The sequence below is a fragment of the Eschrichtius robustus genome, chromosome 10, assembly GCF_028021215.1.
Source record: "Eschrichtius robustus isolate mEscRob2 chromosome 10, mEscRob2.pri, whole genome shotgun sequence".
Lineage (NCBI taxonomy): Eukaryota > Metazoa > Chordata > Mammalia > Artiodactyla > Eschrichtiidae > Eschrichtius > Eschrichtius robustus.
The window spans coordinates 72,515,338-72,541,642 of NC_090833.1; the positions used below are offsets into that span (position 1 = coordinate 72,515,338).

The 26,305-nt window shown below is 38.2% G+C and overlaps 1 protein-coding gene across 6 annotated transcripts in view; it reads right to left on the bottom strand.

The window, feature by feature from the left end:
* Nucleotides 1-6,767: 6,767 nt before the first annotated feature.
* ELAVL2 (ELAV like RNA binding protein 2) overlaps nucleotides 6,768-26,305 on the bottom strand; it is a 71,423-nt gene continuing 51,885 nt past the window's right edge. For 2 of the 6 annotated variants that reach the window (XM_068552364.1, XM_068552361.1), the window contains exons 4-7: nucleotides 18,440-18,593; nucleotides 14,921-15,146; nucleotides 7,703-7,741; nucleotides 6,768-7,095 (exon numbers count right to left, since the gene is read on the bottom strand). In XM_068552364.1, the coding sequence (XP_068408465.1) occupies nucleotides 6,768-7,095; nucleotides 7,703-7,741; nucleotides 14,921-15,146; nucleotides 18,440-18,593 (747 nt within the window). Of the gene's footprint in view, nucleotides 7,099-7,702; nucleotides 7,742-14,920; nucleotides 15,147-18,439; nucleotides 18,594-26,305 lie in introns of all 6 variants that reach the window. The other 4 variants (XM_068552363.1, XM_068552360.1, XM_068552366.1 and 1 more) reach the window with 3 other exon arrangements.

Sequence of the window (26,305 nt, forward strand, 5' to 3'; positions counted from 1 at the left end):
TATAATCTATCATAGCAAATATTTAGTGTTACAATAGAAATGGGCAAGGTAACAAGAACAAAATTTCAATGTTTAGATACTTTGTATTTCATCATGGACTCAATTTTCTGACTAATCTGAGATTTAACTAGTCATGAACACAAAAATGTTTAATGAGCTCATAGGTCTGTATTGAATATGACTTAATAGCCCAGAAACTGTTACAAGTAGACAGAAGCTTACCTATATGTCTTTGATCAGTGTTCTCCTCGTGGATTCCCTCCCCCAATCTCTTTTAAATCCCACCTACCCTTAGTGATGCAGCTCAACTGCTACCACTTTTGTGTGGCTGCCCATTCCCACCCAACTATCCTCAGCCAACACACACACACACACACACCACGCCACTAACTATCCTCAGCCAACACACACACACACACACCACGCCACTATCCTCAGCCAACACACACACACACACCACGCCACTATCAACACACACACACCACGCCACTATCCTCAGCCAACACACACACACACACACCACGCCACTAACTATCCTCAGCCAACACACATACACACACACCACGCCACTATCCTCAGCCAACACACATACACACACATCACGCCACTATCCTCAGCCACTACACACATACACACACACCACGCCACTAACTATCCTCAGCCAACACACATACACACACACCACGCCACTATCCTCAGCCAACACACATACACACACACCACGCCACTATCCTCAGCCACTACACACATACACACACACCACGCCACTAACTATCCTCAGCCAACACACATACACACACACCACGCCACTATCCTCAGCCAACACACATACACACACACCACGCCACTAACTATCCTCAGACAACACACATACACACACACCACGCCACTATCCTCAGCCAACACACATACACACACACCACGCCACTAACTATCCTCAGCCACTACACACATACACACACACCACGCCACTATCCTCAGCCAACACACATACACACACACCACGCCACTATCCTCAGCCACTACACACATACACACACACCACGCCACTATCCTCAGCCAACACACATACACACACACCACGCCACTAACTATCCTCAGCCACTACACACATACACACACACCACGCCACTATCCTCAGCCAACACACATACACACACACCACGCCACTAACTATCCTCAGCCACTACACACATACACACACACCACGCCACTAACTATCCTCAGCCAACACACATACACACACACCACGCCACTAACTATCCTCAGCCAACACACATACACACACACCACGCCACTATCCTCAGCCACTACACACATACACACACACGCCACTATCCTCAGCCACTACACACACACACCACGCCACTATCCTCAGCCAACACACACACACACACCACGCCACTAACTATCCTCAGCCAACACACACACACACACACACCACGCCACTATCCTCAGCCAACACACACACACACACACCACGCCACTATCCTCAGCCACTACACACACACGCAGACATGTATGAGTCACTCCCATCTTCCTTTTCTTTTTAATGTACTCTGTTCACAGCATTCTTGTCTTTCTTTGTATTGTAATAGTTACTTGTGGATGTGGACAAATCTTCTGGAGAATAAGACAGGCTATGTTAAGGACAGAGAGGCATATGTCTTCCAAACAGGGGTTCATGCTTGACTGCTATAAGGTATTTGAAAATGTAACATCCATGAGTATTTCTGGGGGTTAGTATCTACCACATCTTAATCTACATCTTTAGTTTCTTAAGCTAAAAGTAGTATTAATAATGAGTTTGAGACCCTAAGATTGTGACATGTTTTCATTCAAAGAATAAAGCTAGTCAGCATACTTTTAATATTCAGGATATTTTACCATGAGTGCCTTGCAAATTGTCACTCCATATATTATATGTTTAGAGAGAGCAAGACCATCCAGCCAATTCCTCCATCAACCTAACTATTCACACAGGCAATGTCTTTACTGAGTATAATAACGTTTATTTTGCTTCAGAAAGGATATGGACAACTTAATGAACAGGAGAGCAACTCAAGATTCACTAAACTAAATGATACTGATGTTGGATTGAAAATTACACAAATGAGGGACTTCCCTGGCAGTCCAGAGGTTAAGACCACGCTTCCACTGGAGGGGGCGCGGGTTCAATCCCTGGTCAGGGGAACTGAGATCCCACATGCCCGAGGGGCGCGGTCAAAAAAAAAAAAAAAGAAAATTACACAAATGAGCTAATAATCAATCCAAGAAAGGAAAAGCAGAATCTGAAAGAAGAACAGAGCAGGTTCACTTTTATGAGTTGTAAAGGGGTTTGTAACAACTACAGCAAGTTAGCTGGACACCTGCTTCCAGGTGGCATGGCAGGGTGGCTTGTCTGTTCTCACTTCTAAGTAACAGTTTCCAAGAAGGTAAGAGCCACATCTTGCTCATTTTTACAGACCCAGGACACGGCATAGATAACCAATAAACCTGTGCTGAATAATCAAAAAATACTTCTGTTTATTTCTATGAACCAGAACACTGGAAAGGTTCATTTCAGTAACCCCACGTCAACAGGCTACCTGTATTAACGTGTAGATCTTTTAGTCCTTCCAACTTGAAGGGAATTGAGCCCACTTTTGAAAATTTTCAGAGAAAGAATACAAACAACAGTAGAGAAAAAAATGAACCACTTGCTGAAATAACTGAGGCTATAAATGCTCTTCAAACAATAATCAATTCTGTTATGATTCTAGCAATATTTTTGTTTTATTCCACTGTTTGAGGATCCAATATGGTAATACAGGCATAAAGGATCAAAACCACTGCCTCTTTTTTTTTTTTTGTATTTTCTACCTACAAGGTATACACATACTGTTTCTAGAAGTATATTAAAATGTCAACATACTTCTTACTAAAGTATATGCATTTTCTTATTTCTAGGTACCCCTTTGAGTGGGAAATTACAAGTTTCCACTACATTTTTTTGATCATCGCATAAAATAAGACTAGGACACTTGTAATCTGTTTATTTTTTAAAAACATTAAGGTTAAATTGCTAACACCTTTCCTCAAATCAGATTATAATAATGTAAAATGATGTTAAGATTAAAAATTTATACTGGCTAATCTAACACTGAATTGTGATAACCTGGATGATTTGCAAGCATAAGGTGAGAAGGAATTCTGAGGAAAAAAACTTTTTTCCCCAAGCACACCAACAGTGTCACAAACCTTTACTGAGAATTTTTCCCTTATCTGCTCAAATATAAAAGAACTGCTGACATGCAAACCAGTCAAAATACTGATAAGCATACAAGAGGAGAGAGGTGAGGGGAGGATGAACCAAAATCACAAAATTAGAGTATTAAATTCCTATAATAAAAAAGGGAGTATGGAGATTTGAGATTAATTGCATGTTGGAAGAAAAGGAATTGTCTTGTCACTCAGCTGAGCTCTTGACTACTAAACTGTGAATTCAGGACAATTACTTTTAGAATGGCTTTTTACCAAAAAAGCTGACAGATACAATCAAATTAAAAGAAGCCATTTAGTATACTTTGTTTAACAAAAAAAAAGAAAAAGAAAAAAGCACTTCATTATTGTATCAAGTTTTCTTAAGTTCTACAGAAGTAGAACCTTTGTATAAAAGATGAGCAAGAAATATTTTCCTTCCTCCACAGATCTGTTAAGGATGCTTACCAGGGTTGAATATATATGTGAAACACAGCGCTGGCAGAGTTCATGATTTGTACACCTGTACTACATACATTAACCCTAACCTAATGGAAACTGAGTTTCTGATTTTAGAGAAGAGTCTCTTGACAATCTGGCATTGGCAACAAAAGTTACATTCAACAACAGTTGATTCTATGGGTGAATTAAATCTTGCCAGTGGCAGCAGAGTAAGTTACCTTCCTTCTATTTGGTTTTTCTTTAGCTCAAGTAAATGTGTGAGGACAATTTCCATTTGTTAAAAAAAAAAAAAAAAAGTTAATGGTTATTCAATCAGAGGTATAGAATGTCAGCATGCAATTACCCAAACTGTACAACTAGCCGATGAAAGCCGATGAAAGCACGTATCCCTATAAAACTTACCCATCAAGTTAACGTTTGAAAGCTAACTTATCAGAAGGTGTCATTCAAAAAAATTTTTTTGCACATTCTACTTCAATTAACATGCCTTTTGGAATACTTTAGATAACACTGCTTTCAACTAAAGCTCTGAGGGAACCTCTTAACTCAAGAGAGCAAGTTTATTAGACTGAGCACAGGAGCCCCCAAAAATGTATAAAGACCTACTCACCACACTGTTCTTTCCCTTCAACTTTGTTTATTGATGTACTGAACATGAAAAAGTACAAAGAATCCAAACACAAAAGAAAACATGTACAGCCTCTTAAATACTCAACAGAATATATTTTCTATTCCAACAGATGTGAATTAAGTCATACTGTACAACTTCAAATAAATACCAGCCTTACATTTTATTAAGTGCTCTGATAAACACTGTAAAGTGAAGCACAATTTGCATGCCCTCTCATCAATGCCTTGGTTTGCTACAGTAGTATAGGAAAGAAGCATGTAGCTGCTGTTTTCCCGTGAGGGAAACCTTATTTTTTTTTTTAAGTATATACACGTATTCTGTTTTTTAGTTTTTGTTTTTTTTTTAAATGCAGGTTAACTCTGACAATCTAAATGCACCTAAGGATATGAGAAAGTGCTAAGCCAATTGATTTCTGAATAGCATTGAGTGGGTCAGCATGAAAACTCGCTTATTCACTTTAGCACGCGCCTCACAGTATATGTACTGTACTATACTGAAAATTTTTATAACTACAATTTTAAATAATAAAAATAAAACTCAACGCAACCGCAAAGATAATGTACAACTATGTTATGCATAGCACATTGCCTGTTCTAAGGGGAAGCATGTGAGCATCTCAGTTTATACAAAAAGCAGGACGTAACTATGTAGTTCTCAGTGCATCCTGATGAAGGCATTTTTGCCTTCAGCTTTTTTGAAAATTTATTATAAGCTAGATGCTAATCAGAAAATATTTTGTATTTTTTAAAATTTCTTTCATACATGGTAAAGACTTATTTTATTATTTCCCCAAATAGTGGTTTAAGCATCATACAAAGTTAAATTTCAATAGCATACAGATATTTATGATTTTTGTATGAAAAATGTAAGGAAATTTGTTCAAAACCTATGGTTATACTCATTTTTTTTTTTACCACAAACATATTTATAAACGAAAATGTAGCATCACCATAAACAGCTGAAGCTAGACTATCTACAGACAAAATTAGCAACAAATCTGATGCACTGTAAATTCAAGTCCTCAGGACAACAAAAGTGATTAAGCAAGACCTCAAGTAACAATGTTAATGCCATTTACAAAGGAAAAAACTGATACAAAAACATTCAAAACCTGAACATCACTTGGCATGTAAGGAAAAAAAAAATCAAATTAGCTGAAAGGTTCATAACACAAGGTCTTATTTACATTACACAAAGCTCAGGTGTTAGCCTTGAACATAACTTTCAAAATACCTTCAAATATATCCAACTCAGATCACTTTTGCCGATCTGCTGCAGTACAAATCATGTGCAACATCTTTTTTCCTTAAGACAAAACAATTCTTCAAACAATACTGCAAGTACATCACTAAACACCATGAGCTCTATCTGAAGGGATTTCTTTAGGAAGAACAGATTTTTTTTTCCCCCATCTCTTGGTAATTTAAATTTCTTGCCTGCTCTTATATATTCTTTTGTAAATTTTTTTTGTTTGTTTCAAAATCACAAATCAATGTGAGCCACCTATCACATAATAACCAGGATGATCAGACGCTCCACTGGTGATTACAAAAACGAAACCAGCAGTGTTTCCCCCATTGATTCTACTCCTTTCATACAAAGATCTCAAAAGTATTTTCTACATCATAAATCTTTCTAAATTTTCCAACCGCTGCAAATTTCCTGGTAAATTTTAAAAGCTCACTAGGTGTCATATGAAGAGATTTCTCAAAGTATTCAAGTCAAAATATTTGTTCCAGGACCAGTAAAAAGTTTCTCCAAATTTTCTTTTTTATAAAAATAGATGCTTTTTTTAAACCCACATCAAAGAGGCTCTTATCTCTTTGGCAAGGTACTGCTTTACGAAAAGTTCTCCAGTATTCTTACAATAAGCGTTTATAATGTAGCCCCCCTTCCCCAACCCAAATCATAATTACAAAATAAATACTGTTTTTAACTTCATAAATAAAAATGTAAACTTCAAAATACTTTTCTCAGACATAACAGCAATGCTTTAAATGTAAACCAAACACAAAGCTAATCAGAAAAAGAAAAAAAAGGGGGGGGGGGAAAGACACAACCAACTAAAGAATTACAACACAAAGCCTCAATATTTACTCACAGGTTCAAGGCAGTTATGTAAAAAGAAAAGAAATGTCTTCCCTTAGCTGAAACACTTTAAAAGGTCCACCTTCTTCAAAGAAGGCAATAGAATGCAATGTGACAGGTAAAAACCCTGTACCTCTTGTCCATATTCAAACATAAAAGATATTTAAGAAGTTTTAATTCAAATACTAGCAATAAAAAATCTCACATATTTCTTAGGATGCTAAGTAGTCGTTTTATCCCCATCTCAACACTGACTTACAAAGACATTTACTAATGTATAAAGTTTCTCTTAACTTGCCTTTGTTGTATAGTTTTCATATATAAATGGACTGAGGACAAGAGCTCATTAGGCTTTGTGCGTTTTGTTTGTCTTAAAGGAGACCTGCAGTACTCTGTCTCCCAGACGGTATCCATTGAGGCTAGCTATCGCCATGGCAGCCTCATCATAGTTTGTCATAGTCACAAATCCAAAACCTTTGCATTTATTGGTGTTAAAGTCACGGATGACCTTCACGTTGGTGACAGCTCCAAAAGGCCCAAACATTTGCCACAGGATACTCTCATCTGCGTCAGGAGCCAGGTTGTACACAAAAATACACCACCCTGTTCCTGGGTGCCCAGGGATATTAATTCCAGCCAAACTGGTCATTCCATCAATGGTCATTGGAGAAAACCTACTAAACAAAATAGGAGAAACACACACACGCACGCACGCACACACACACACACGCACGCACACGTACGCACACGCACAAATAGAAACAGAGGTTGGTTACAGCAATGGACTTAATTCTTTCCCCTTTCCCATCCCAAGAGTTTCGGTAACTCCCCTCCCCACAAGATACATACAACTATTTGAGGTTTCAACCAAAGTCGGTGTGTGGCTTGCAGTGGCATGCTATAATATCATGGTATTAATAAGTTATGAAATGGCCACATATGCTGTATTGAAAAATATTACTCACAATAGCAAAGAAATAAATTTGGAACTGGCTTCACGAACTTAAGCAGGATTGGGGGCAAGAAGGACCAACACAGACAGAAACATGCTATAACGTCGCAATGCAAGAGAAAACAAATAATGGGGTTTTTAAAGGCCAGGTGGCATCCAGTGGTATAATAATATTCCTTGAGTCAACCGTGCTTCAAAAACAGCTTTTCATTAGGCTGTACATGCAAAAGAAAACCCAACACAAACTTATGAAGGGTGTCACTCCCCAAATCAAAGAAACTAATCAATTATGGGAAGGGATTATGATTATCATGAACCTCTATGATTACCTCTTTACTCCATAAGCCATATTGAGCAGATTGTCCAACCTGCAAAACACACATTTAGCAAACTTCAGTTTTTAATTTTTCCCCTTGATGTCCAAGAAAGTTGGGCTCGTTACTGCCATCTTCCAAGGGGATGTTTATATATTAATTGTATGTGAAGTCTCAAAACAGTGGGTCTTCTTAAATTTCTGAGAGGATGACCCACTGCCATAAAACAGTAGCTCTTCCAATGGATACAGTTTATCTCTACAAGGGTCAGGGAAATCAGTGGTGGTCATCTGAGGAAAGCCTTTCAAGAGGAAATGTGGAGGCTCTGGAACACTTGACATTTGGGTTCTCACCTTTTGCAGGCAAGTTCTAAGCACTCCACCGGCACCTACACGTCCTTATATTATTTTTAATTTTCAGAGCTATTAGTTCCTGAGTATCATAAGGCACTCAGATTAAGGGACTTGCTCAAGGCCAAAGAGTTAGTAAATGGTGGCATCGATATTCAAATTCTGCAGTTTACACAGAATTCCATAAATTTCCCTTCAACCCCCCAAATACAAAGGACTTTCATTTCTGAAAATCAAAGTGGTGTTATTATAGGTAAAAAGAACCTTATAGGACAACCTCAGCTAAACCTCCCATTGCTCAATGTGTTCAGCTGAGGTCCACAGAACGTAAGACGACAGACTCACTGAGTAACAAAGCAAGGACTTCAGACCCCAGTCTGATGCTTATTTTGATTGTCCTACAAGAAGTATAGTCCCACTACTCAAGGTGTAAGAAGCAGGCAGATAGAAACAAACTTGAGCGAGCTTCTCTTGACAATTTTTTTTTAACGAAGTAGATGGCGGTGGGTGGGTACTCTTTAAAACTCTCTACCTTTCTCCTGTTTCAAAAATTAAATTGTTAAAAAAAAAAATTAAATTGATGTTTTAAGCACTCGATTCTTCTTGCTTTATCAGTTTCAAAGAGACCATTCCGATGTTCCACATTTGTGCAATGCGTACCAATCAATGACGTGTGTTTAGAGGAGGTAGGCATAAATGAATACCTCAACTGCCACAATATTCAACACTCTCCAAGTAAGACCCTGAGTCAGGGGAACATTTTTTTCTTTAACAGCCATGAACAGTTAAGTTTGAAAAATGTTTCAACCTTATTGTCTAACCTGTGGCCTCAAGTGAGGCTAGAGCACACATGAGAAAGCAACTCCTCCTTGTTTTATAAAAGCCCCAAGACACCTCCTTCTGGTCTTTCAGAACTGGACAAAGAATCTTCACAGGTTCCTATTCCCAATTACCTCTGCACATTTGTGTGTTTTGTAAAATTGAAAAGAAAGAACTGAGCTGATTGTAATGCAAAGTACTATATAAAAAAAAAAAAAGAACAAATCACAGTGACAAAGGAGCCTCATCTGTGTGTGGTGTGTGCCTTGTCCCTCTACTCTCTCAGGAGCAGGGACAAGTTCATTACTCATCGTACCACTAATCATGGAGCACAGACGGATTGGGTCACTACAGGTTTACAATTAGTATCTGTTGACTGAATAAAAGCATTGAGGTTACTAACATTACCCTTAACTACTTAATCCAGAGTAAGAACTATCAGGAGGGCAGGCTGGGGAGCCTGTTTGCACATGCTAGGGGGAGAGCACGTGTATGGAAAAAGTACACAGGTGGGAGGGGGATTTTGTTTTGTGCAGAGGTAATGAGTACAGCCAAAGATGCCATACCCTTATACTCCAAAGTAGAGGCCACAAATACCAGAAATAAGGATGCAAACAAGTTAGTATCATCAACAATAAAGTAATCTGATACAGATAATTTCATAGAACTGTTGAATGATCAATACAGAATGCATTTGGCATATGACACCAGTAGAACAGAATAGCATATTGAGGTCTGCTTCCAAAGTACCCAGAGGCTCAGATGCAGAGACACCAAAACAGAGTCACATCATCTCTGCCCATTAATTGTGTAGACTCTATCACCACCAGCTTAGGACACTAACCAAAAGTCCAGAGACAGAATCTCCTAAGCAAGTTTTCAGTATTTTCAAAGTAGGGTAGAAACCAAAACTGCCCCAGAAGTGGATTACATGTGTTAAAAGGGGAGATATCTCATTTCTCACTCTCCACCCCAGGATTCTCCAGGCAGGAGGCCTAGGACTTTTATACTAGGATCTCTGAGGACCCTCTCAATGAGCCTCATATTTGCCCTACCTGTGATTTCCTGTGTGATACCACGATCCTGCCCACTGATATCTTCACTCAATATTCACTTTAGAAAAAATTCAGTCCTATGGAATTCAAGCCAAGTTATCTGCCTCTCCCTCTCCCTCTTTGCTCTCCTTGCCCCTCCCTCCTCTCCCATCAACAAGGAGGAACATGGCACCTAAGAAACAGGACTTAGGCAACACTGAAAACCCCTGCCTGCCCACAGTTGTACCTAGCAGTTTACCCTGCTCTCAGTGCCACACACCCACAGGAGCTGGGAGAAGGCAGGGTGTGCTCCACTAGGGCACCATGTACCCCAAGCCTTGTAGAAGTTGGAAAACTGTCAATTAGGCAGTTAGCTCTGACACAAGGACCACTATTACTCTGCAGAATTATACATTTTTTCTGGGTCTGTCCAGAGTTCAGGGACAGCCATCTTTTGCATGTGATCATTTAATGACAGAAGCCAATTTTTAATGGAGACCAAGTTAATAGCCTCCAGAATGACCTAGGAGGGGTGTGTGTGATTATATACAGCTGTATGGCAAATAAATATTAAAGTGTCTAATAAAAATTTTTTCTAATTTATAAATGAAGTATTCTTTACTCATGTTGAATAAATGCACTGCATCCAAAGCCCTCACTCAGTCCCCATGCATCACATACTTTCCTGAGGGAAGACTGAGCAGTCCTCAAAGGGAAAGTGACACAGTCACCTGTTCTTTAGCATGGGCATAATCCACTTTACAAATAACACGTTAAGTGGATTTGAAGGATTAGATTGGAAAACCTAGCTTTAATTAAAACCCTCAAAGAAGAGGTAGTTTTAAAAAGATTCCTGCAAACAACAAATCATCATCACCATCATCACCATCATCACCATCATCAGAGGGAGGATGACACCAGTAAGGAAAGCCCAAGTAAGTAAAGAAAAGGGAGAGTTGATTATCTCTCCTACTCCTAGTACAAGCTACACTATGAGGTTAAACAAAATAATCTAACATGTCTCACATGAAGTCAGACAAGAAATTCCAAATTATCAAGATCATAATTTTATGACTCTTGCTTTAAAGGTATATTATTTACTAAGATATTATGTAAGTGAAAAATGAGCCAGTTAGCATGATTAGCAAAACACTGATACATTGTTTATTTCATCCTTATTTTTATTTTCTGTGTATGATTAGGGTTTATGAATTAATGAATATAATAGCACAAGCCCCTATGTGCATATAGTTTATGACTACATGCCTAGTTTCTGATTATAAGTGGGCAATATTTTGAATAGAATATTCCCATTTCAAAGCTAGATGTTTATAAGCAGAGAGTGAAAAGAAGGTACCTGCCCAGTTTCCAAGAAATTTAGCTGACAGACTACGGGAGGGCCTCCGCGCAGGTAGAAGGGGAAATGTCAGTCAAAGTGAGAAATAAAAATATACACAGAGATTACTAATGGGTAAGAAAATAAAACTCTGAACTCTACAAATAATGGTTCTCAAAACCTCGCTAAAGATCACCGACCAAGATCTGCTTTGAAGTTAACCCACAACAAGATCACCAACTCATCTCCTTATCTAATTCCTCTAAAAAGAGAAAAAAATTATTCGGGAGGATTGATACCAGTTTCTTCCCAAAGTAAATTGTGATAGTGCAACCAGCACATGCCTTAAATGAAACTCAAGTGCTGATTTAAAAGCTCCTTTAAAAATGCATAAAGGCTTATTACAGAAGCAGGCACACAAGCCATTAGACTAGACCACGTTTAATAAAATTAAGGCTGCTCCACAAGAAGAGAGATGAAAAAAATTTGGCTGAAAGTTTAATTCAGATACCATGTCCCAGGAACATACTTAAGGGGCTTGAATTACACTATCCATCCAAATAAACAAGGCCGGTCTTATTTTGAAAACTGTAGTCAATTAAATAAGCATATTAGATTAGCAGTGCTCATGTTAAAATAATTCTCTTTCTAATTATTCATATGGGTTGACTGAGCCATAAACCTCACAATCCCACTTTTAAACTTAACTCTTATTACATGGATTTTAATTTTTTTTTTTACCTTAAAAGATAAGGTACATTTCATAAATATTAAAAACATCCTTGGCTATTAATATTTATAACTTGTGTTCGCCAATCTCTCTCAACTCCCGAGGCACTATGACAACATAAAAACACACAGTGCAAAATTTTCTAAGTGTCTGCAGGAAGGTGACAAACTCAAGGCTGAGAGCATTAGAACACAGATACTAGAGACAAAAGATCTAGGTAATGACCTAGGCCTGAACTACAGAAGAGCAAAATACCAACAAAGCAAGCCAGTCCTTCAAGAGTCTTTCTGAGATGAAAGAAGATTCAACCTTAATTCAATAGAATAAGGGGAAAAAAATCAAGGTAATGACAGACCAGGTTCAAACATATTAAAGAAAAGCAACCAAACACACAACACCCTAAACTTAAAATCTAGGAATAAAGGCTCTCAATTTCTTGTAACACTGAATCTAAACCAAACACCTTCACTTAGCTCAAAGACTAGTTCATAATTTATTATCTGAAGATGGATTATGAGAAGTGGGGTGACGGAGACAAGAGTTAAGAATCTGAAAGTACAATAAACATCTTCCCCGTTTTCTGAAACCAAGTTTCCCTTAAAACAGACAACTCTTATTCCCTTCTTCCAAAATTTCTTTTTATAGGAAATAAGGAAAGTAAGAATCGCTAAGTTAATTACATACGGAACTAAAAGATAAAAGCACAGAATGGGCAGAAGATATTTTTTAAAATATTAAATCTGATCATCAGAACATCCTGTAAAGCTTTACCCAATTAAAAAAAAAAAAAGCATACAGGGAGGGGGCTAGATGAAGTTGAGAGCAGATAAAAGAGCTATCAACAACCTAATATTTGAGTCACCTACATGCCTTGCCATTTCAATAACCAGGCATTCTCCTGGAGATCCTATCATTTCAGTCCTCTTGCTCAGGCTTTCTCAGAATTCAATCTTGATTTTAAGAGCACAGTTTTACTCAGTAACTACCATAAAACAAAAACCAAACCAGAGGTTAAATTGGGAAACACCAAAATTAACAATTTAAACTAATACAGCTTTCCACTAACATCAAACATCTTGTATTTTCACAGTATTAAAATCAACCAGTAAGTTTCAAAGAACTTTCCTCTACCTAAGCTCAAAATTCTTTTCTAGGCCCCAAAGAGCTCTGAAGTTAACTGGATAGGCTGCCTAGGAAACACCTCTAAAATTCCTTCATGCATGTCTGTGCTAAATTTGCAAAAAAATATTACTCACTTAAGATGCCACACAGGAAACCTATAGGCAGAGCTAAGAAATGGCTTTGTGAAATTTCTTTCTCTGCAAGGGCAAGCAGCAAGCAGCCCCATGCATGTCTTCCTCCAGCCCAATTACCAACCACCACAGTCAAAAGTGGCAGTGTTTCCTTTCTACCAATGCTTTTTTAAACCTTACAAAGTTAAAGCAGAGAGTGAAGTGAACACAAGGCTTAGTGAACTGGGTACCAAGTCATACAGTTCCAAATGGAGCCTTCTGACAGTACACCCTCTTCTCCCAAGGCAAAAGCCACCCTAAGTAGGAAATGAACATGGTGTTTATGGAAAATTTCTTTCTCATACCTCAGGTGACGTAATTTTTTTTTTAAAGGAGATATTTTACTAATTTTTATCTTTACTCTCTTCAGCACTCTAAAACACCTGAATGAAAAAATGCATGTGATTTAAGCTAGAAAACATATAACTCTTTATTAAGCAAAATTTGTGACTGTATTTTTGGTAATTAATTATTCTGCTCCAGCAAGGAAATAAAATTGATATTCACTGGTGATAAAAAACAAAACAAAAAAACACTAGCATGGAGGTTACACGGCATTATGGCTGCAGTATACCATATGGCCAAAAAGGATATTAAAAATGTTACGGAAAATAAAAAATGTTTATGTCTCTGTGCTCTGTTTAACATCTAAAAGTCACCATTCTTCTCACATGCAGATTAGGGATTTTTTTTAAGTGACTTAATGACTTAATCTGGTTGTTGCCCCAGTATTAGAATAAAATTTGGAAAATTAGAATATTTATACCCGTCTATGAGATAGAATATCCTCTTTGGGCTAAAAATGCATGGTCATTCTATGGACTATACAGAGGTTAGAAAACTACCACCCACGGGCCAAATCCAGACTGCCATCTGTTTCTCTACAGCCCAGGAGCTAAGAATGGTTTTTACATTTTTAAAGAGTTGTTTAAAAAAAAAAAAAAAAGACACGCATCAGAGACCATGACCCACAAAGCCTAGAATATTTACTATCTGGGCCTTTACAGGGGTTTGCCAACCTCTAAACTGCAAGGAATAAAAACTTAAAAAGGGAAGAAGGACCTATTTATAAAAACGTAATGTCATCACGTAAGTTAGGTACCCTTAGTGGTGCACATATTACAAAACAAAGTAACTGAAAGAGCTTGACCTAAAAATTAAAACACAAGGATAAGATCTTATCAAGAAAAAAACTAAAAAGGGGAATTTGGAAGCACTGGAAACAGTTAAGAAGACCCCAGCATTCTGTAGGTCAGGGTTTCTCAACCTCAGCACTACTGCTGTTTGGGGCCAGATAATCTGTTGCTGTTGGGGGCTATAACTGTACATGCAAGGTGATCAGCAGCATCCCTGGCCTCTCCCACTAGATGCTAGTGGCACCGCCCACTCAAGCTGTGCCCACACAAACGTCTCCAGACACTGCCAATGCCCCCAGAGGGGCAAAACTACTCCTGGTTGAGAACCACTGCTGTAGGCTATTGTCCTTTTGTCCCCACCCTGGATATTTGCAAAAGACGCTATTCCCCAAGTAGGTTTTCTCTGTGCCCGTAAGAAAAAGAAAGAAAACAACAATAATAATAGCAAACCGGAGACCGTGTCAGTAAAAGTACTGGACAGTGAACCTGAGAGTTCTGAGTTGAGTAGCTGGGCGTAAGAACCAGACCAGACTTACCTAAAACGCTGTGCCTGCTGAGCTAGTGGTCCTGGATACCTTCTGTTTGGAGACTGGTACAGCTGGGAAAGGATGGCCTGATTTGTTTTTTGGCTTGGATTATTAGCAAACTTTACAGTGATTGGCTCTGCGGCAGCAGGAGGTTTCTGGCCATTTAGGCCTTTGATAGCTTCTTCTGCCTCAATCCGCTTGTCAAATCGAATAAACCCTACACCCCTTGATATGCCTATGGTAGATGTGGGTAAGGATTTGGGAAAGAGGGAGTGGAAGGAGACAGGAGGGAGAGAAGAAAGGATAAATTAATTTTTCCTTCTCAAGAACATGTTTTCACCCACATATAACATCTGCCACAAAATCACATGAGGAGAAAAGTTTTACCTTGACTTAGTAGCAATTCAGTATAGCATTACAATTTTGTATTTTTTTAAATACATGAAATGCATTAAATTAAATTAACGCATTTTAAAGTCCATTACCACATGCTACCAATAAGCCAAGAAGAAGAAAGCACACAAGCATATCCATGTTTCCTTTCCCCACCTTCTTCTCTCCCTCTCATGCACTCACACTCTTTAATAAAGTCAACAGTACGCCTGTCTTGTACTTTTCAAATTATGCTATTGGACAAACAGTTCAGAAATGATGGGCACAGTAGCTCTTTTTCTTGTAACAAGGAGAACAGAAACCAGACATTTGCTAAAAATGCTAAAAAGCTATGCTAAAAATATACGCACAGTGGTAGAAAAATATATTTCAGCTACATTTTTAAACAATATAATTCTACTTAATCATATTATATAGGAAACCAACCCTTTAAGAAAAATGTCTGAAGAGGCTTTTCTGGTTCCCTGAAGTTCCCCCACTATTTTGAACTGGCTGTTCTTTATTAGAGAAATAACATTATATGGAGAAAAAGAGGTGAAAGAGGAGGTAGAGTTTAAAAATAAATAAGATAGAAGTAAAGGCTCAAAGCTTGCTTTCTTTGGCAGCATTTACTTCTGACTACGGAATGTCATTCCCTGGCTCCCACTCTCCCCACACTGAGAGACAAGAATGGGGGAAGGCAGAGGGATGGCCAAATACCTGTCCAGCTTTTGAGAAATGGTAGCAGGAAACCCAACTCATTCCATTTAATTAGCTTAACAGGCTATTTGGGGTGGCCATAGCTGGCCATCATGAGATTAGTAGTTGTAGGGAAAGACTTTCTTGGCAAGCAAATTGGTAGTAGCAGTACCAGCTTGGGACTAGCAGTGAGAAAAGCCTAGATGATTCAGAGTATGTCACTGAAGAAAAGAGTGAGAGGTTATTAAGAAAGATAGGCTAAGAAAATGCACTAGACCATTATGATTTATAGGAACTTTAAAAAAAGATAAAGGTCTGCTTGCTCTACAATTAATACTGTGTAAGTTGAAGGGCTTAGAATTTTACTCTAAGGTAGATGAGGCATTTTTTCCATATACACTTACCTCAGACAACCCCTATCACTTCACCTTTCCTATTTAAGCTATACCTGCTGCACATTATTACCACCTGATGGCTGAATAACAAAATTGCAGGATTTTTCATTTTAGGTAAAGTGGATAATTTCACTCTGTAAGTCATAAGTATAAAGATGAAACGGTGAAATGACAGCAAATCTATCCTTTCAGTTATCTATTAAGAATGAATAACCCCTAGGACTTGACTATTCCATAAGGAAAGCATCAGATAAGCAACGAAATGGCCTCTATATAGGATGAGTCATCTAAACCTATGGTCCTCAAACCTGAGCATGCATCAGTATAACCCAAAGGGCTTGGTAAAATGCCCACTCTGAGAGTTTTATTCATTAGGTTTTGGGTGGAGCCCAAGACTGTGCATTTCTAAGGAGGTTCCAGGAGGGTGCTGATGCTTCAGGTGCAGAATCACACTTGAGAGCCACTGACTAAACCAGGAGGTGGCGAGATAAATCCACCTGTGAGCCCACATACTCAGGATGGACTTGCAGTTAAGAGATGTGCTTTCTGTATCACAGGTGAAAGAAATCTACTTTTGATTCACAAGTCCTCACTGAGAATGAATGAATGAATGAAAAAGCATGAATATTATGAACAAAATATCAGGCCATTTTTGTTGCTCTAAACAAATATTATCTAGATTGCTAGGCCTGGATTTCTATTTGACCCCATTAGCAGTCTGTGTGATACAATACACTGTGATAGAATGTATGATAATTACGAAATGCAGCTAAGAAGAAAAGACCACATTTTTATATACCCTCACTGGACTAAATTTTCTCCATACAGCAAAACCTACAGGCCATTCTCCCAAGTATGTGAATGATGGTAGATATCACTTTACTCAGAACTCATAAGTATGGTATTCAGACTCTGTAAGAGGTTAATTAACAGCACAGAGGGGCATAACATAGGCTGCTTCTGATCAAATTCAGGTCAACTAAATTGATCGTCACTTGAAGAATTAAAAACTTGGCCTGATTTTACTCTGCGGTCCATTGTTTCTTTAAAAAGAAAAAAAATCACACATTGTAATGTACAACTATCTCCACTGGTACAATAATTATGAGAGAGAGAGCGATGGGAAAGGAGAGAGAAAGAGAACAGGGAGAGTGAAGGAGGGGAGAAAGAAGAAACACACAGAAAAAAGAAAAACCTATTTTCTTAAAAAACAAACAAACAACCCACCCCCCCCCCAAAAAAAGACTACCCACAAAATCTTAATGTGACTGCTTGAGTATATGGCACTATAGGTTATTTTTCCCCCCTCTTTACCATGTTTCCCTAATTTCATTATGTTTTAAAAAGAATATTGTTTTTACAATAGAAAAATATGCCTGTGCCTTAGTTTTAAGATCCATAATCAAATCTATATTGCTAGTTTTTAACTAAAAGCTTTAGCAGAAGAGCTAGCTCCCTTACATACAAAATTTTTAATAAACATATTAGTCTTCTTATTTTGGTTTGGTTAAAAGTAATATAAGGGATAAAATAAATTTTTAACATTCAAAATTTTAAACTCTTACACATGCCTATACAACACAGCATGGACCTGAAAAATAGCCTTAATAGCAATTACCAGTGTAGATGTAGTTGTAATCCGCTTCTGGAGAATTAGCTGCATTAAGCTATGCTTTTCACAAAAATAAGATTGTTTATTAGTACTTTATAAGGAAGATGGGAGCTTTTTTCATGCAGCAGCTTGAAAATGAAGATTAATTTGTAATAATTATTTGTAATAACTTACATGTAATAATTATACTTATAAATTTATTATAAGCCACAAAACAGACTCCAAACCTGCACCTTTGCGGAGGAAATGACTCAAGCTTGCTCACTACACTCCACAATCTATTCTTATCCATGCATATCTATGAACAGTCCCAGCAGAAAACTGCATTTTCTGGCCCACATATACCTTTGATGTGTTCCAGAGGCAAGACTTCTGTATGGGAAGGCAGAATATTTCACCATCTGCCAGTCGCAGAGCAGAAAAGATTGTCCAGAGCAGCTGCCTACTTACCAGTGACCTGGTCAACCAGAATACGAGAAGTAATAATGCGTCCGTATTGTGAAAAAAGTTGTTCCAACTCCTTCTGTGTCATTGTTTTCGGAAGTCCACTGACGTACAAATTTGCATCTCTGATAGAAGCTGAACTTGGGCGAGCATAGGAAACCTGGAAAAGAGCAATGAAACGTATATGCACACTCAGTGACCTCCCTTCCAAAACCCAAAAACTGCCTCAAGTTAGTTAGCAGCTTTTGCATTAGAAGTACACAACAAACAATGAAGTTCAAACAAGTCCAGAGTGAACTGTTTCATTTCTGGAGAAATTCTCGACAAATGAGAAACTCCATTCCTTCGCGTGGAGAGAAGACAGTATTTACCCCTAGCTTTGTAAGTGTTCAAAACAGACCAATGGTGCACATAGCAGAGTACTACTCATGGTAATAAATTGTCCTCGAGGGGGGAAATCCCCCTAAACTAGGGATTTAGGCTCAATCAGAAGACCAAGCTTAAAGATTCTAAATTCACCTGACACATCTGTGTGAACTGTTTTTGCGCTTCTCCCATCTCGGGGGTTGGTGGTGATGGTACAAAGTTTCTGTAAGAATTTATTATAAGTACGTCCTTTTGATTTATTTGAAAATAGCTATCGTCCTTAAATTGCAAGAAGCTGAAGTATAAATGAACTGTACCTCCCGTTATCCTTTGTCTACTGTCTTCTTGTCCACAAATCTCTTTAATCTTGATTTTCAAAAGGTCTTAAGTCCGTCTTTTGGTTTATTGACTTTACCTGCCATTTTAGGTACCCTTTCAAAAAGCTTCCCATCTTTGAGATATAGTGTCCAAAATTCTACCAGGATGGAAGGCACAACAAGTCCATGTGTATTTATCATCAACACTCTTTACATGAACTCCAGGAGGAAAGGAGCTGTATCTGTCTCTCTTATCACTGTATCCTCAGTATCTTAGCACATCACACGTGCTAGAATATCTGCTGAGTAAAGCCAGGCTAGTACCCCATTGATCCCGTAGGTCCACAACAGTTTGCAAGGCACACAGCACTCAAGTAGAGTTCATCAAGTCATCTAGATCTTGCCCAAACTGTAACCGATAGCTCTATGCCTATAACCTATCTCTGCCAATTTTAAGTTAGCGCTGAGTCTCATGTGCTATTTTGACCTCATTTCCTTTAGTTTAACTGTAAGCGCTTCTGGACTGACTACTAGGACAGGAACTTCACAGTATACCCCATCTGCCAGACCATTCATAAAAATGGCCAATGAGTCTACTCCTGGGCTTGATTTGGTGGAGTATCATGACAAGATAACTTCTGCCTGTTCATTGTAGCCATTAGTATCCACCTTTAATCTGGCTCACTGCTTACTGCAAAACAAAATTAAAAAAATACCTTTTCAATTTAAACAGTTTTTGATATTTGGTATGAAACACCAAATATTTTCTCCATGATTTCAATTATGTCCACAGTTCTCTGTGTTATCACTTTTTCTTTCCAGAAAAAAAAGACAGGTTTTATAAAGGTCTTGCTCTCTTTCACCCCAATCCCCATAGTGTTAACATTTAATACTCTTACCCTTTATTCAACAAGTTTGCTCATTAACAAGTGAAACTACACCTGCTGTTCCAAAAGCTGTATTTGGAGGTCACATTAGCACTGTCTTACACTACAGACACAGGTAATTTGGAATAGTGGTGGAGAAAAGATAGATAACTATTCACATACTACTCCTTTTTTCTTTATGCCTAAATACTTAAGAACAATGAAGATTGGGGAACTTAAATATAAGTGAAAATTAAGAAATGAAAGAAATTTCCAAGTGCTCAAAATAATTCAAATGGAGTCTAATCTTGGGACTGCTAAAAACTGATAAAAACAAAGCAAATGAACTATATGTGCATTCAGTGATGTGAATACATGAACACCCAATTTCTTTTCTAAAATACAATCCTTCATTACCTGGGTAAGCTAAAAATCCCACCACTCAGACACCCTTAGAATCTAGGACTCCAATGCTTTATTTCAGTGGCAGGGAGCTCTCACCAAGTCAGCTGTTAGTCTGCTCCAGATTGTGTGACTGAAGTGTTCCCCTTATAAAGAGCCACTTCCCATGGGCAACAGAATAGGCATCTACACATGCTCGGTTAGGAGGTTTACTTCCAATGACTGATGAAGCAGACAGCCTCAACACAAGCTCAAGCAAAGGTGACACCTCTCTAACCAATGTGCCTGGGCTCAAAACCAGGTTTAATTCAATAAGGGCTCTTGAATTTGAACAAATTTTACCTTCTTTGTATGGTTAATAGGAATAATAAAATAATCTTTAATCCACCTAAATTGCTATTAGCACAGAGCCTAAAAACCTAGATGACTACACTATATTTACCTCTACATGCATCTGAGAATGCAGGTAAAGACCTAGACCATTACAGTTGAGAGTAACCTGAGTCCCTTACTGTGTTCCAGAATAATTTACTCACGCAGTGACATTCACTGCTTTGTGCATTTCAGAGGGGTGTGGGCGGAGTGTTTTAAAAGTTATCCTAAAATATATTTAGGAAAACGGGTTTATATTTAGTGCTTATGTAAAAGCTTTGAAAACATACTTGGGTCAGTTATGTTATCTGCATTTTTTTTTTTCTTTCAGTGTCTGGTCTTCAGTTCACATTGCTTCTTTTAATTCCCAACCTGTATTGACTATATTTTCTTATTTTCTGTATTCTCAATGCTCTGGCATTTGTGGCCTTGATCCTGGAGAGACTGCCCCTCCCAGGAATAGCTAATTCTAGAGATAGTAAATGACTCCCCCCGTGAGGTACCTTTGATACACAAACCAGTCGATCCAGAGACCACACCCCCACCTCCTTTATCAAATCCTCACATCAAGCCAATATTCCTCCTGCTCTAAAATCAGCTTAGGGCCAGGTACCATACAATCAGGGACCACCCCTATAGACCAGAGCCCTCCAAAACTATTCAAACTACCCAATGCCAAACTTACTCAGTGTACCTGTCCTGCCTTGTCCTTAGCTTTCCACTAGGACCCAACAAAAGCTCTGAGCCATGCTCTGCCCTCTACCTCCTAGCCATCCCTGGTGCTTGCCCATGTGGCCCTGCATGGAACGTTGTGCCTCCTGTCTCTAGAGATCTGTTAAGTATAAACTTCTTCCTTCGTAACAATCATTTATGTGTCTGCATGTAAGGTAAGACACCTGATTAAAACAAATCCCAGGTACATTCTTAGAACACAGCTACATTAAAAGGCCTCCAAGAACCGATAACAAACCTTCTCAAAATATTGTTTTTCAGTAACTTTGTCAAAGAACTGGCTCCTATCACCACAGGCAGAACGGGTGATTGATTGTATAGAAGCTCATGGTGGTAAGAATATTTCCATTTAACTTACACTTAGGGGCTTATGGGACTTCACCATTTGCAAAGCATTTTCAGATACAGTATTTTGTTTGTGCCCACAACAACCCTGTGAGGGCACACATTAGTATTTTATAGCTGGGGAAACAGATATAGACAAGGTAAGTAAAATTCCTAAGGTTATACACAAGTGTTGAACTCTGGCTTAAAATTCTGATCTTCTGAACTCATGTCCTTGTCTCCTTGTCCGGTTTTCATGCCACAATACCACATTACAGTAACTAGCTCATCGGTGCACTTGTCCTGAGAGTCTGAAAAATTAAATTAATCTTGATTGTTTCTTAAACACACACACACAGTGAAACTGAGGAGGACAGACAGTAGAATAGGATGGCACCAAAAATTACGGTTAAGTCATTTTACTTCATTTTCCCATTAATATTTTTTTAAACCAACTTTTCCCAAGAAACGATGAGTGGCCACTAATTGCAATTAACTGGAAAAACTACACATCATAATAAGAATTCTGAAATTAGTTTTATTACTAAGTTTTAGAATTCCATTAAATGAGCATCGTACCACCACTCCCCCCTGCCCACTTCCAGGAAATAAAGATGAAGGAAGGGCAACTTCTCTCCTCCCAGATCAATGTGCTATGTCTCCCCTCTATACGTTTATTGTCTCTTGGGATTAAAGTAGCCCCCCCTCCCCTCTCTGTCAAGGATATCACTGTCAGCAACATCCTCCCTTCCAGGAAACGGAAAGTATTTCTTCCTCTTCTTCTACCTCAAAGGATTATAAACAGAAAAAATACTTAGACCAAAGTAGGAAGAAGACTTGCAATGGGATATGGACTTGTATTTTACTTTGGAGATTCAAATCAGTTTCCAGACCAAATTTTCTATCTGGCAATTATCAACAATTCTTGACCCTGATTTTTCTGTGGGTCTGGAGCTCAAACTGGTGCCTGGCTTTAATACGTACCTAGAGAACCACTCTTGGGCTACCTGAAAGCTGAAAGTGTTAAGTCTATCTTTGTGGTTCTTCAAGACTAAAATAAAACCCCGTGGAGAAGACCCAAGAGATGGTTTTGTTTTATGGCAATTTCTTTATTAGAAATACTTCAATAAAATTGAGTTATTTGTAGTGAGGTGGATGGACCCAGGGTTTGTCATACAGAGTGAAGTAAGTCAGAAAGAGAAAAAACAAATACCATTTGCAAACACATATATATGGAATCTAAAAAAAATAAATGGTTCTGATGAACCTAGGAGCTGGACAGGAATAAATACGCAGACGTAGAGAATAGACTTGAGGACACGGGGAGGGGGAAGGGTAAGCTGAGATGAAGTGAGAGAGTAGCACTGACATATATACACTACCAAATGTAAAACAGATAGCTAGTGGGAAGCAGCCGCATAACACAGGGAGATCAGCTCGATGCTTTGTGACCAACTAGAGGGGTGGGATAGGGAGGGTGGCAGGGAGACGCAAGAGGGAGGGGATATGGGGATATGTCTACATATAGCTGATTCATTTTGTTATACAGCAGAGACTAACAGATCACTGTAAAGCAATTATACCCCAATAAAGATGTTAAAAAAAAAAAAAAAAGAAAGAAATACTTCGATACAATGAACCTCCAGCATATGTTCCAGTGGGGTCAAAATAGCTTCCTCTTTCACCAAGTGCGAGCTGTTCTCCAATCTACGTTCACTGGATTAATAGATAGGTTTGGATTTTACATTTTCACTGCCATTTAAACAGGTAAATATTTAATGCCTGAGGAGCAAGGTTATGAAATGTCAAAACTACTAAGTGAAGGATCTAATTTAAGAGGCAGCCAGAGAGTCTGCAATTTAAATATTTAAAGATGATACAGAAAGTACAACACTGAACACCAATCTACTCCAAAGATAGCAATTTAAAACTCAGGTTTATTCTGGAATTCCTCACAACCCTACAAGTGATATAATAAACAAAGACAAGCAGTGCTGGGATTACTTGAAGGGAAAAGGATGGGAGACAATCAGAAGTACCAGACAAATAAATGCTCTAGCCAATGGCTTCTCAAACTGTTCTTCACAAATGAGATCAGACTGGACAAAACAGAGATAAAAACAGAGTTATCACAGTAACTAGGTCTTGAAAATGGAATAGTTTGAGACACAGTATGTTCCTTGCAATTGAAACCTCACTTCTTCATCAGCAACTAAAACTAATTATACATTAAACATTCAAGGACAAGTAACACATATACTAAGAATGGGCTATCAAAACACAAGCTAATCAAAATACACAGAACTAAAAGAAATGAAAGTGTCTTATGGAAAGAATTGGTACTTTATTACATGTACATAGTAAAGTTTAAAATCCCTGCACCTCACTTTATCAGCAGTCCATCTAAATGCTTTTGTCCAAAAATACAACTGCTCTCAATTCTCTCTGCTTCATCAACGATCAGTGACAGTGGACATTAATACCAACAGATTAAAGTGATAAGGACTACAAATGAACAAAGCAATCTCTTCTTTATTAAACTAAGGACATCTGAAAAATCTCCCACTGGCAAGATCACCATTGAACAACTTCTATCACTTGTCAATTACTGACCCAGGACTACAAACATTAAACCTGAAAATTAGATACTTGCCACTTCAGACTTTTTTTTTGAAAAGCTCCATTCAATCTCTTCAGCTGAAAGAAGTGGACAAGGTCATAGTTATGCCTATTTAAACTGAGAGTTAATTGCTGCTCATATCAAAAAACGGAGTCTTGATGGGACTGAGGAAAATGATACTACCGCTAAATAAAAATTAACTCCAGCTTCTGGCAGGCAGTAGCAAAGGTCTTGTGAAAGCATCAAGGCTTTACAGGCAGGGAGCTATATTGGACCCTCCAAGAGAGCTCAGAAACACACAGAAAGATGTGACCTCTCACCACAATTCAGGCCACAGACCTCAAAACCCACCAAAAGGAAGCAATGTCCTTTGATCTACTTCTAAACGCAAAACCCTACCAGGAACAGGTCTCAAACACACACCAATACATATACATATCCATCCAAGATTAGGATTTGCATAGGACAAGCATGTTTCACAGAGGGTTGCAAATGAGTAAACTTGAGAGAACAAAGCATACAGAAATAAGTCCATAAGAAATGAAAGATTCCCTCTAGCAAAGGTGCTGGAGATAAAAGGAATAATCATACCTAACAGGAAGACTTAGTAAAGGTATTGTAGATGAGAGCAGTTGCCTTTAAGAGGTATTCCAAGAATATAGAATACTGCATCCATGGAAAACACACATGGAACCTCAAATTTTACTGAGACTGGGTTGGTTGAATGCTTTCAGTCTATATAAAGATTGTTTTGACTCAAACAAGAAGTTCAGAGATACCACAAAATACATTTGATCGGGTTATTCTCTGCTAAAAATCTCTCAGGGACTCCCTAATGCTTTAAGATTAATTTCAAGTTTCTTAGTCCATTACACTCAGGGTACTGACTACCTTCTCTATATAAACACATACAACCTTCAGTAGTTTCCCAAAGCTTCCTGCTCTCACTTCCCTGTGTTGGTGTAAGCTGCTCTCTCCAGTCATCTAAATTTTCGTCACTTCAGACTCTGCATGGGCATCACCTCGTTTCTAAAGTCAACTCTCATCCATCCTCCCCACTCTAGACTGAGCTGGGTACCCCTTACCTGTGCCCACACCTGTGCATTATATGTCTTGTTCTCTTAAATACTGAGGAAACCAAGATGTACTCATCTGTTACTGTGTCTCGTGACTGGCTTAACTGCTTGAAATATGAAACCTTTGTCTTTATCCTCTTTGTTCACCCTAGTACCTACCACACGTATATTGTAATGAGGATGATTTATCATCACACACTTATTGAGACTTTATTTTTGAAATCTTGTCTAGAAAGTTAGGAGAGGCCACAATCTGCTAATATACCAAAAATCCTATATGATGGTACTTTCTGAATATACTTGACTGTAGATTCCACTAAACCTTAAAAAAAAAAAAAAATGAAGTCTCATTTTGTAAACTGGGGATTCAAATCTCAAGAGGCAATAAAATCTTAAACACAGTTATATGTTGCAGGGGTGGGAGTATCGTAATTTTGGAGCAAAAATACAGATATCATTTAGTCCAAACTCTTTGTATTTAGAAAAAAAGGGAAACTTCATACTTGTCCAAAGACACAGAGCAAAAGAGTTGGGTGTAGAATACCAGAGTCTTGACTCTTCGTCAAGGGGTTTTCCATTACACCACTGGCTGCAACACACAGTCTGAAATCATGCAAATTTCTAGAGAAATGATCAGCCATTTATAAGGAGTTACTAGACAAGATATGCAATAAGGAAAGAAACCTTAATTTTGCTAAATGTTTTCTTATACATAAGGAAATCTGAAATACATCAAATGAGTCTTTCCCTTAGGACAGTTACTATATTTCTTCTACTGAGTAGTGCCTGAGAATTAT